The sequence below is a fragment of the Coregonus clupeaformis genome, chromosome 9 (assembly GCF_020615455.1).
Source record: "Coregonus clupeaformis isolate EN_2021a chromosome 9, ASM2061545v1, whole genome shotgun sequence".
Lineage (NCBI taxonomy): Eukaryota > Metazoa > Chordata > Actinopteri > Salmoniformes > Salmonidae > Coregonus > Coregonus clupeaformis.
The window spans coordinates 5,332,455-5,345,912 of NC_059200.1; the positions used below are offsets into that span (position 1 = coordinate 5,332,455).

The window sequence follows — 13,458 nt, forward strand, 5'->3', positions numbered from 1 at the left end:
GGTCTTTCTTTATTTTTACTATTTTCTACATTGTAGAATAATAGTGAAGACATCAAAACTATGAAATAACACATATGGAATCATGTAGTAACCAAAAAAGTGTTAAACAAATCCAAATATATTTTAGATTTTAGATTCTTCAAAGCAGCCACCCTTTGCCTTGATGACAGCTTTGCACACTCTTGGCATTCTCTCAAAAGCAGCCAACAAGTGCTCAGCATATGTGGGAACTCCTTCAAGACTGTTGGAAAAGCATTCCAGGTGAAGCTGGTTGAGAGAATGCCAAGAGTGTGAAAACCTGTCATCAAAACAAAGGGTGGCTATTTGAAGAATCTCAAATATTAAATATATTTTGATTTAACACTTTTTGGGTTAGTACATGATTCCATATGTGTTATTTCATAGTTTTGATGTCTTCACTATTATTCGACAATGTAGAAAATAGTACAAATAAATAAAAACCCTGGAATGAGTAGGTGTGTCCAAACCTTTGACTGGTACTGTACATAGTTTTAATGCTGGCCCATCAATGAAGCATTTGGTAACTTCAAGACATTTGGCATCCACTGAAGGCAATCTATGCGATGGACAGTACAGATTCACTGTGTATCAACAACATACTTCAAATCATATGAGTTATTATACTGACTAAATAACAGTGGTAAGATAATAGATTATTAGAAATGTAGGACTTAGGCCTATGTGATATACTATACTTTTTGAAGTCATTACTGTGAGTGGGTGCCGTAGGTGTAGTTTCCATAGGTGCTTAGAACTGTACGGTTTGTGAGGAGTTTGATTCTGACGGTGCATTAAATGACAAACTAAAGTGTAACAAAGTATCCTTTTAGAAAAGTGAACATGGTTGCTAACGTCTAAAACGTCTCGAGGTGAGATCACATTGACACAGTGTTGTGTTTCCAGGGATAGGAGGTGTACTTTAGGGGCTATGTAGTGAGCAGCCAGTCCAACAACCCTTGCTGTAGAATGTTCACACAGTCACACAGCAGGAACCTGTGCGTAGCTCAGGAGATGCAGAGATCAATCAATCCATTTTCTGGGGGATGTGGCCCATTTTGGTGCGAATGTTACGGAACAGAAAGAAGATGACGGTCGTCACGGCAATGGTCACTTCAGCTACCCAGAAGGCCATGTCCCAGCTGTAGTGTTTAGCGATGGTGCTGAAGGGGAGTCCCGCGAAGAAAGCCCCAACTGCAACCAATAAAAACACAGCTAGCTTACTGATATAAACGTCTCAGAGAATTACAGATACCCAGAACCATGCATTGTCTTTTTGAGAATACATATCAAAGGAACCAAGATAGAGACTTACCATTGGCCATGAGCGCTACGATGGCGTGGGAGGACCCACAATAGTTTGATGGAGCACTTTCATTGGCTATCACACCAAACAATGCGATTGGTCCATAAGAGGAGAATCCGAACATAGCACCCAGGGAAAGTATCCATATCTAGATGAGAGAATATGAAACAGAATATAAATAAATATAATTAATAAATGTTTTTTCATATACAGTACCAGTCAAAAGTTTGGACACACCTACTCATTCAAGGGTTTTTCTTTATTTTTAACATTGTAGAATAATAGTGAAGACATCAAAACTATGAAATAACACATATGGAATAATGTAGTAACCAAAACAGTGTTAAACAAATCAAAATATATTTTATATTTGAGATTCTTCAAATAGCCACCCTTTGACTTGATTACAGCTTTACACACTCTTGGCATTCTCTCAACCAGCTTCATGAGGTAGTCACCTGGAATGCATTTCAATTAACAGGTGTGCCTTGTTAACATTAATTTGTGGAATTTCATTCCTTCTTAACGCGTTTGAGCCAATCAGTTGTGTTGTGACAAGGTAGGGGTGGTATACAGAAGATAGCCCTATTTGGTAAAAGACCATATTCATATCCATATTATGGCAAGAACAGCTCAAATAAGCAAAGCGAAACGACAGTCCATCATTACTTTAAGACTTGAAGGTCAAATTTCAAGAACTTTGAACGTTTCTTCAAGAGCATTCACAAAAAACATCAAGTGCTATGATGAAACTGGCTCTCATGAGGACCGCCAAAGGAAAGGAAGACCCAGAGTTACCTCTGCTGCAGAGGATAAGTTCATTAGAGTTACCAGCCTCAGAAATTGGCAATTAACTGCACCTCCGATTGCAGCCCAAATAAATGCTTCACAGTGTTCAAGTAACAGACACATCTCAACATCAACTGTTCAGAGGAGACTGCATGAATCAGGCCTTCATGGTTGAATTGCTGCAAAGAAACCACTACTGAAGGACACCAATAAGAAGAAGAGACTTGCTTGGGCCAAGTAACACAAGCAATGAACATTAGACCAGTGGAAATCTGTCCTTTGGTCTGATGAGTCCAAATTTGAGATTTTTGGTTCCAACCGCCGTGTCTTTGTGAGATGCAGAGTAGGTGAACGGATCATCTCCGCATGTGTGGTTCCCACCGTGAAGCATGGAGGAGGATGTGTGATGGTGCTTTGCTGGTGACACGGTCAGTGATTTATTTAGAATTCAAGGCAGACAACCAGCATGGCTACCACAGCATTCTGCAGTGATACGCCATCCCATCTGGTTTGCGCTTAGTGGGACTAACATTTGTTTTTCAACAGGACAATGACCCAAAACACACCTCCAGGCTGTGTAAGGGCTATTTGACCAAGAAGGAGAGTGATGGAGTGCTGCATCAGATGACCTGGCCTCCACAATCACCCGACCTCAACCCAATCGAGATGGTTTGGGATGAGTTGGACCGCAGAGTGAAGGAAAAGCAGCCAGTGGGAACTCCTTCAAGACTGTTGGAAAAGCATTTGAGGTGACTACCTCACAAAGCTGGTTGAGAGAATGCCAAGAGTGTGCAAAGCTGTCATCAAGGCAAAGGGTGGTTACTTTGAAGAATCTAAAATATAACATATATTTTGAATAGTTTAACACTTTTTTGGTTACTACATTATTCCATATGTGTTATTTCATAGTTTTGATGTCTTCACTATTATCGGTTGGAAGTACTGACAAATCCTCTAAAACAACGTTGGAGGCGGCTTGTGGTAGAGAAATGAACATTAAATTATCTGGCAACAGTTCTGGTGGACATTCCAGCAGTCGCCATGCCAATTGCACACTCCCTCAAAACTTGAGACATCTGTGGCATTGTGTTGTGTGACAAAACTGCACATTTTAGAGTGGCAGAGAAATACTCACTAACAGGGATGTAAACAAATGTGTGCACAACATTTTAGAGAAATAAGCTTTTTGTGGATATGGAACATTTCTGGGATCTTTTATTTCAGCTCATGAAAAATGGGACCAACACTTTACAGGTTCCATGTCGTTCCATGGGCGGCAGGTAGCTTAGTGGTTAAGAGCGTTGTGCCAGGAATCGAAAGGTCGCTGGTTCTAATCCCCGAGCCGACTAGGTGAACAATCTGTCGATGTGCCCTTGAGCAAGGCACTTAACCTTAATTGCTCCTGTAAGTCGCTCTGGATAAGAGCGTCTGCTAAATGAAAAAAATAAAAAAAAATAAAAAAATGTTGCGTTTATATTTTTGTTCAGTATAAATATTCCTGTTCTTGCAACCACTAACAGGGATGCTCCACAGATAGTGTTGCAGATGACTCAGGACTTTAACATTTTAACTATATGTTATGTGATAATAAAGAGTATTAACAAAGTAAGCTACAAACACAGTTGAGTAAATTAATTATAATGGCTACCTCTTTCTCTGACAGGCCGATGAGGACAGAGAGAGGATGAAGGGCCTCTACCCAGATGGGAGCTTCCTGTGGGAACAGTGATGTGATGAGAAAAGATAAATGGCACAGACTATAGTGTTACATACATCATTTTATAAATGAGGAGTAACAAAACTGAAAACTTGCAAAAACATCACCATGAAATGATGACTGAGATTTTAATGGGAATGTTGACGTTAATGTACCTTTGTCGCCTCAGCTGTGATGGTGACACGGAACAGGTATAGGGACACAAACATGCCAGCCATCATGGAGAGGAGGAGGCCATGGCGAGGGTTACCATGTGTACCCAAACCTTGCTGTGGGACAATAAGACAATAAAAACAATCCGGAGTGATGTGAACACCTATTTTGATGTGTGATTGGTGTTGTCACTCACCCTAGCAACAGCCCTGTCAGACAGGAAGCCAGCTGCAAGGCTGCCCACCAGTCCTCCAACCTCCAGGGCACTCATGTAGGAACTGCCTGTGGATGACATACATGTGCATGATGTTAGGCAAATACCTAGATATACACTTGTAAATTGTGTGTGTGTGTTACCTATGAGGACAGTCTGGCCCTTATCTTGAATGAGATAGAGCTGGCCCCAGTCAGTGCAGGCCGTCTTCACCCCGAACACTACCAGGTAGCCTAGGGACAGCACCCACAGGTAGGGAGACAGCAGGAACTCACTCAGAGTACTGTCACAGTTGGCTACTGCAGGATAAAAGAAATAGAGAACATTTATGTTTTTTATGATTATGCTCTGAGTCTGGTGGACAGAGTAACCAGAGCAATACATATGGATATAGCCAATCAAAATGTACACATGGATCTTTAAACACACAAAATCAACAAATGCAAAACAGTCCCTCTGTCCTGCGGTAAAGGCTTTTTTCTCCTCACCTCCTTTCTTGGCTGCGGCCTCGATGCTGGGCAGGCCCACATCTTTGGGTTCATTCTTTATGAACACCAGGCAGACGACAGAAAAGGATGCACAGATGATGCCCGACATGGACAGGATGGTCCTCCAGTCATAGTACTGAAGCAATACCATAGCCAGGAGAGGACCCAGTCCACCGGCCAGGTTCATACTGCAGGACAGCACTGCCCACCATGTCCCAAACTGAGACGGCTCAAACCACTGAGGACAGAGATAGAGAACAGATATGTTGATGGCATGAATATGTAAACTATAGAATGAGAACACTGAGAACAGTAAAATAGATATCTGACATCTAGACATGTGGAAAGCCAAGTCAAAACATTTTCACTCTGATACTAATTTTAGACCACTGAATCAGTGTGGATACTTATTTTATGGTTTTATTTGTCAAAACTGTAACCAGTGTCATCAGTTAACAACCTCTGAAGATGTGCCGAGTTGCCTAAAGTGATTTAATGTAGCTCAAGCCAAAACGCCACTGAAATGGTGACCGCAGCAATTAACAGCAATTTTGCTGGCTGACCACATAATCCTACTCTCGTTCTCTGTGGCCGACGTGAGTAAGTCAGCATCACAAGCCGCGTCCTCAGAGCTTGTGCAGACGAACTGGATGTTTACGGACATATTCAATCTCTCCATATCCCAGTCTGTTGTACCCACTTGCTTCAAGATGTTCCTGTACCCAAGAAAGCGAGGGTAACTGAACTAAATGACTGTCGCCCCGTAGCACTCACTTCTGTCATCATGAAGTGCTTTGAGAGGTTAGTTAAAAGATCATATCACCTCCACCTAACCCAACACCCTAGACCAGGGTTCTTCAATTCCGGTCCTGGAGGGCCGAAACACCTCTGTTTTTCATCCTCTCCTTCTAATCAGGGGCTAATTCAGACCTGGGACACCAGGTGAGTGCAATTAACTACCAGGTAGAAATAAAAAACAGAAGTGTTTCGGCCCTCCAGGACCGGAATTGAAGAACCCTGCCCTAGACCCACTACAATTCGCATACCGCCCAAACAGATCAATGGACGACACAATCGCCATTGCACTGCACACTGCCCTATCCCACCTGGACAAGAGAAATAAGAATACTGTTCATCTAATACAGCTCAACTTTCAACACCATAGTGCCCTCAAAGATCACCACTAAGCTTAGGGCCCTGGGTCTGAGCCCCTCCCTGTGGAACTGGGTCCTTGAGTGAGCCTACCCCAAGTAGGCAACAACACCTCCGCCATGCTGATCCTCAATATGGGGGCCCCACAGGGGTGCGTGCTCAGCCCCCTGCTGTACTCCCTGTTTGGCCGGGCGGCACCTTCGGAAAGTATTCAGTCCCCTTGACTTTTTCCACATTTTGTTACGTTACAGCCTTACTCTAAAATATATATATATTTTTTTTAATCCTCATCAATCTACCCACAATACCCCATAATGACAAAGCGAAAATAAGTTTAGATGTTTTTGCAAATGTATTACAAATAAAAAACTGAAATACCTTATTTACATACACTACCAGTCAAAAGTTTGGACACACCTACTCATTCAAGGATTTTTCTTTATTTTTAACATTGTAGAATAATAGCGAAGACATCAAAACGATGAAATAACACATATGGAATCATGAAGTCACCAAAAAGTGTTAAACTAATCAAAAATATATTTCATATTTGTAGAATTCAAGGCACACTTAACCAGCATGGCTACCACAGCATTCTGCAGCGATACGCCATCCCATCTGGTTTGGGCTTAGTGGGACTATCATTTGTTTTTCAACAGGACAATGGCCCAACACACCTCCAGGCTGTGTAAGGGCTATTTTACCAAGAAGGAGAGTGATGGAGTGCTGCATCAGATGACCTGGCCTCCTCAATCCCCCAACCACAACCCAATTCAGATGGTTTGGGATGAGTTGGACAGCAGAGTGAAGGAAAAGCAGCCAACAAGTGCTCAGCATATGTGGGAACTCCTTCAAGACTGTTGGAAAAGCATTCCAGGTGAAGCTGGTTGAGAGAATGCCAAGAGTGCGCAAAGCTGTCATCAAGGCAAAGGGTGGCTATTTGAAGAATCTCAAATATAAAATATATTTTGATTTGTTTTACACTTTTTTGGTTACTACATGATTCCATATGTGTTATTTCATAGTTTTGATGTCTTCACTATTACCGGTTGGAAGTACTGACAAATCCTCTAAAACAACGTTAGAGGCGGCTTGTGGTAGAGAAATGAACATTAAATTCTAGTATAGTAAAAATTAAGAAAAACCCTTGAATGAGTAGGTGTGTCCAAACTTTTGACAAGTACTGTACCTGTGTGTGTAATGTGTTTGTGAAGGCCATGGCCAGGAGTCTCTATAAATACTATTCCCTGCAACCTAATCCCTCTTACACATGCCAAAGTGTATTTATTCCCCTATCTTTGATGGCAGCTTCTTAGGACTGTTGTCTTAACTCATTGTGCATTTAACTGTATCAGGAAGTAAAGGTTTGACATGAATGGTTGAGAGTAAGGAATGGGGGAAAATACCAATACATTACATTTATATAAGAGGTACATCCTTTTTATTTCTCCAACATGTTGAATACAAATAGCACTCAAATCTACTTCAAATATTGTACAAATAGACACCACACTATAATCTATAATGTAGATCATTCAAATGCATATGACAGAAAACAAGAGTGAAATGTAATAGGAAGGTTGCAGTATGCAGTACATGCTGATTGAGAACATTATTGCTCAATATCCATGCAATATTATTTTCCTTGTGGCCCCTAACTCATGGACATGGCACCATGAGCATTCAGTGTTCTTAGATTACAGATGGCATAAGCTGTTGTGACTTCATGCCAGAAATCGCCATCTCTAGCCCATAAGGTCACTGCTATGTCAGGACAAGGGTTAGAATTCCTGACCACGCTTGGGGGAGGTGAGTGACAGGTCCACTCTAAAGGCAAAGGGTGAAGCACATACACATCACTATTCTTTTGGAAGGGATCTTGTAAATACCTTCCCAAAATAATGGTGTGCATATTGTAAAGCCAATTGTTAAAACACAGATGGCTGATGGTGAGAACCTATGGGTGTGAGAGTTCTTACTTCAGGGATTTCCTGAATGGTTTTCATTACGTATTGATTGTGAATTCACCTCAGTCTATGTTACAGTAGCATCTCCCTATAGGAGCAACAGTCTTACCTTGCGCAGCACCTTCCCACATGGTGGCCAGCCTAAGCCCTGGCCCAGACCGTTGACAAACCACAGAGCAGAAAACACAGTCACAGTAGAGGACCATGAGAAGACCACGTTGATGCCCCCCACCACCAAGAGGCCAATGGAGAAGAGCCAGCGAGCGCTGATCTGGTCGGATAATACACCACTGATGAACTTACTGATGGCATAGGCCATGGTCTGACTACTGGTGATCAGGCCTAAGAGGACAGGAGAGGAAAACACATTCTTAACAGGATTTTCTTATGTGGGTCAGTGAATTGACTAAAGATAAATAAAAAGTTATTCCTATACGGAGGTGTGCTTAATACAAGTACATGCACAAGTTGCTTACAGTGACTGCTGCACATTCTCTCACATAATATTGAATACATTGACAAACAGCATTTCATAGGATGCCTGTCACAACAAAAATGAACTATATAGCATAAGACTGCTCTTACCCAAGTCATCCTTGTCCAGTTTAATCTCCTCCATCACAGAGGGCATGACAAAAGAGAAGGTCTTCCTGTTGAAGTAGTACAGGGAGTAGCCAATAAACATGGAGAAGAAGATGACCATACGATAGTATCCATAACCAGTGGCACCCATGATTCCAGAGGTAATGAGACCAATCTCTTGGAGCAAAAATCGAAAGGTTGTAAATTGTTAAATTCCCCCACTTCAGATTTGCTCTCTCCAAATGATGCAAATCACTGTTTTAGTGAATGCAGGCTCTGAGATTCTTTAGCGTTCGGAACAAAAACAATCACATTGAGTGATGCTGTTAGCAGTGTATGGGGTTACTGGCCGACTTTCCTTCGGGTAGAGATACCACGCCCACGTTCATGTTTACACAGCAACAATTGAGACGTGGCATTGGGTTGATAACACTGATTCAATCTTGCCCAGGTGGATGTGGATGGGCATTACAGAAAAGCAGCTATCAGCCTGTTACTCTCTGACATAGCTGGTGCTTTTACTGTGCTACACATTCAGGACTGTCCCTTCTCTTCCAGTCTGGCTCGATGAACTTCCAAGCTATTATTTCTCCTGTATGTGGATGTTGCGGTCTGTTCTCTGTCCCAGCTGTCGTTCCTTCTGAGGGGTGGAAATTCCACAGCAGGACCAGTCTCTGTGGAGGTCCTGGTAGTATCAGAAGACGGGACCCTCAATGCCTAGAAACACAAACCAATACATCAGAATATACATAGATGGATAATCAACAATTTATTAATGTATGATACCTCAATTAACAATTAACATTTTTGTTTCCACAATTCAAAATCAGGCGAGCCAATGCATGGTTCATTACGCAATTATGACGAAAGGAACAATGGCAGGAATAAGGCCAATTTTCAAGACCCTCTCTGGTCAGCTAGTCCCTAGTGGGCTACTGTATAATGTTGGGTGATTTAAAGTCTGGGGTGCCGCTTTAATCGGCCTGGATATCTGTTTATATAGTGGTCGTATTGGACAACCTCTTGAAATTGACACATGACATCCAAGTGGGAACTTTGACATTGACCACCAACATTCATTGCCAAAACATATATAATTCAATCACTTCAGCATTAAAATCTAATTTAGATTTTGAGCACTGTGTAGACTGTTGAGAGACCCAATGATAGACTATTCAATGCTTTAAAACTCATCAAATTGGTAAAGGCAGTGGAGGCTGCTGCAAGGACGGCTCATAATAATGGCTGGAATGGAGCAAATGGAATGGCATCAAACAAATGGAAACCATGTGTTCGATGTATTTGATACCATTCCACTACATCCGCTCCAGCCATTACCATGAGCCTGTCTGCCCCAATTAAGGTGCCACCAACTTCCTGTGGTCAAAGGAACGATACCATTTGAAAAGGGAATTATTCTGCATAGTTTGCATGCAAAGAATAGTTGCTTCTAAACTACTGACGCAAACTCTCTTTTCTGTTATTAATATACCAGGGTGAAGTTTGATATGCTGTAGTATCTAGGAAATAAGCATAGAAAATAACTGAATAGTCAAAACAACACATCCTCAATCACAACCTTGGAAAAGTGATTTGAGAGCACAGAAATGAACGCATCCACTCTCTAGCAAACGCCAACTCCAATGTAGGCCTACATTAGTTCTGACGTTATACTTAATTGAAACACTGTTGCATGACCTCCCTGGACAATATCTTGATAGCTACATTCTATCTACATAACAATTAAGGACATGTTTGGTACCTTGTTTCGACTGGATCCCTCTCGTTGCTTACACTGACATACCCACTGCAACAGGAACTGCTGTCTTGCTCTGTGCTCTCATTGGGCAATTGAGCTGACATTCATGGAAGGAGGCGTTCCTACTGGATCGTTTGCTACTGTACGTAGGTTCAAGGTTGAAGAAACGAACCGACTGCAAATTATAATCCATGGAATCTGCACTGTCTGGCAGCACGCAGAGGCTGAGAAAAGGTTTACATTATATCCAAACTAGCTTCTACCAAAAAATCGCATGCTCACATTTTATTAAACAATTTTTCCCATATTTTATTAAACATGTCATGATGGCATTCTGTAAGATGTATATTCTATAGTATTCTATTATATTCTATCGTATTCTATTTTCTTTCAATAATAAAATTAAACAACCATATTTTTAACATTATGATTTATTGCCACAAAGGTTGGTACATGTCAGCCAATCAATATATATCTGAATCATGATCTGAATGTGACTGGGGACATCTAGTGGTCAAAGGACAACACCTTGAAAGACGCGCTCCAGCTATTTTTGGACTTATCCTGTTGAAAAACAATATCCCAAGGTTAAATAATGAAGGGTCAGTTTTAGATTTTAACTAGTCACGCTGTCAATGGCATACTGCTGGTCAGAAAAGTCCCTTTAAAAAAGTATCTCCCCTGTCCTGGTTGGTCTTCTGGCTGGTCCCACGGCTACCCTGCTCTACCTCTTCTTCTAAAGACACTGCTGAAGACTGCAGATGGCTATCATGACAATAAACCTAGTATTAATAATAATAATGGGTGCTTCTTTTTGTCCTATTTCACACATATACAGGTGTCTATTATACGCATGTGTGAATTGAGTTACCACAGCCACAAAGTAATAATTATGGCTAAACCTTAATCCTAACCTTAACCACACTGATAACCTTATGCCTAACCCTAACCTTCAATTAAGACCAAAAAGCTAATTTTATTTTTCATGAATTTTACAATATGGCCAATATAGCCATTTTGGCTTCGTGGCTGTTGTAACTAGTGACACCCTCTGAGTGGGGTCATGGCCAGGGTCAGCCATTATCAAATAAAATAACATTTAATTTGTCACATGCTTCATAAACAACAGGTGTAGACTAACAGTGAAATGCTTACTTACGGGCCATTCCCAACAACGCAGAGAGAAAGAAAATAACAATGCAGAGAGAAAGAAAATAGAGTAATAATAGAAAAGTAAAACACGTAATAATAAAAGTAATAATAAATACACGATAATAAGTAACGATAACTTGGCTATATACACGGGGTACCAGTACCGAGTCGATGTGCAGGGGTATGAGGTAATTGAGGTAGATATGTACATATAACTAGGAAGTAAAAATTCATGAAAAATAAAATTAGCTTTTTGGTCTCCCGAGTGGCGCAGTGGTCTAAGGCACTGCATCGCAGTGCTAGCTGTGCCACTAGAGATCCTGGTTCGAATCCAGGCTCTGTCGTAGCCGGCCGCGACCGGGAGACCCATGGGGCGGCGCACAATTGGCCCAGCGTCGTCCAGGGTAGGGGAGGGAATGGCCGGCAGGGATGTAGCTCAGTTGGTAGAGCATGACGTTTGCAATGCCAGGGTTGTGGGTTCGATTCCCACGGGGGGTATGAAATTTTTTAAATGTAAATGTAGGAATAAAGTAACTAGGCAACAGGATAGATAATAAACAGTAGCAACAGCGTATGGGATGAGTTAAAACAAAAGTTAGGGTCAATGCAGATAGTCCGGGTAGCTATTTGGTTAACTATTTAACTAACTATTTAGCAGTCTTATGGCTTGGGGGTAGAAGCTGTTCAGGGTCCTGTTGGTACCGCTTGCCGTGTGTGGTAGCAGAGAGAACAGTCTATGACTTGTGTAGCTGGAACATTTTTAGGGCCTTGCTCTGACATCGCCTGGTATAGAGGACCTGAATGGCAGGGAGCTCGGCCCCAGTGACGTACTGGGCCGTAGGCACTACCCTCTGTAGCGCCTTGCGGTCGGATGCTAAAGACTCCAGCCATCCAAGTTATAGACGGTTCTCTCTGCTACCGCACGGCAAGCAGTACCGATCCAGCAAGTCTGGAACCAACAGGACCCTGAACAGCTTCTACCCCCAAACCACAAGAATGCTAAATAGTTAGTTAAATAGTTAACCAATAACTATTTTCAAATCAAATCATATTGTATTGGTTGCATACAGGTGTAGCGAAATGCTTGTGTTCCTACCTCCAACATTGCAGTAATATCTAACAATACACAACAATACACATACATCTAAAAGTAAATGAATGGAATAAAAAAATATGGAAATATTAGGACGAGCAATGTCGGAGGCCGGAGTATAAATATATATGCACTATATATATAAAAGTATGTGGACACCCCTTCAAATTAGTGGATTTCGCTATTTCAGCCACACCTGTTGCTGACAGGTGTATAAAATCGAGCACACAGCCATGCAATCTCCATAGACACACATTGGAAGTAGAACGGCCTTACTGAAGAGCTCAGTGACTTTCAACGTGGCACCGTCATAGGATGCCACCTTTCCAACAAGTCAGTTCATCACATTTTTGCCCTGCTAGAGCTGCCCCGGTCAACTGTAAGTGCTGTTATTGTGAAGTGGAAACATCTAGGAGCAACAACGGCTCAGCCGCAAAGTGGTAGGCCACACAAGCTCACAGAACGGGACCGCCGAGTGCTGAAGCGCATAAATATCGTCTGTCCTCTGTTGCAAATCTCACCACCAAGTTCCAAACTGCCTCTGGAAGCAACATCAGCACAAGAACTGTTAGTCGGGAGCTTCATGAAATGGGTTTCTATGGCCGAGAAGATGCACACAAGCCTAAGAGATCACCATGCGCAAAGCCAAGCGTCGGCTGGAGTGGTGTAAAGCTCGACGCCATTGGACTCTGGAGCAGTGGAAACGCGTTCTCTGCAGTGATAAATCACGCTTCACCATCTGGCAGTCCGACGTACGAATCTGGCTTTGGCGGATGCCAGGAAAATGCTACCTGCCCGAATGCATAGTGCCAACTGTAAAGTTTGGTGGAGGAGGAATAATGGTCTGGGGCTGTTTTTCATGGGCTAGGCCCCTTAGTTCCAGTGATGGGAAATCTTAACGCTACAGCATACAATGACATTCTAGATGATTCTGTGCTTCCAACTTTGTGGGAAGTCTGGGGAAGGCCCTTTCCTGTTTCAGCATGACAATGCCCTCGTGCACAAAGTGAGGTCCGTACAGAAATGGTTTGTCGAGATCGGTGTGGAACAACTTGACTGGCCTGCACA

General features: G+C 42.2%; 1 protein-coding gene across 1 annotated transcript; it reads right to left on the minus strand.

Moving 5' to 3' along the window:
• Nucleotides 1-433: 433 nt before the first annotated feature.
• LOC121573602 (glucose-6-phosphate exchanger SLC37A4) lies at nt 434-10,234 on the minus strand. Its single transcript, XM_041885706.1, has 10 exons — nt 10,149-10,234; nt 8,390-9,103; nt 7,914-8,146; nt 4,686-4,923; nt 4,341-4,496; nt 4,180-4,265; nt 3,986-4,099; nt 3,762-3,827; nt 1,334-1,472; nt 434-1,212 (listed from the first exon to the last, which is right to left on the minus strand). The coding sequence occupies exons 2-10, from the start codon at nt 8,535-8,537 to the stop codon at nt 1,046-1,048; spliced, it is 1,347 nt and encodes a 448-aa protein (XP_041741640.1). The 5' UTR covers nt 8,538-9,103; nt 10,149-10,234; the 3' UTR covers nt 434-1,045.
• Between the last annotated feature and the right edge of the window lie 3,224 nt (nt 10,235-13,458).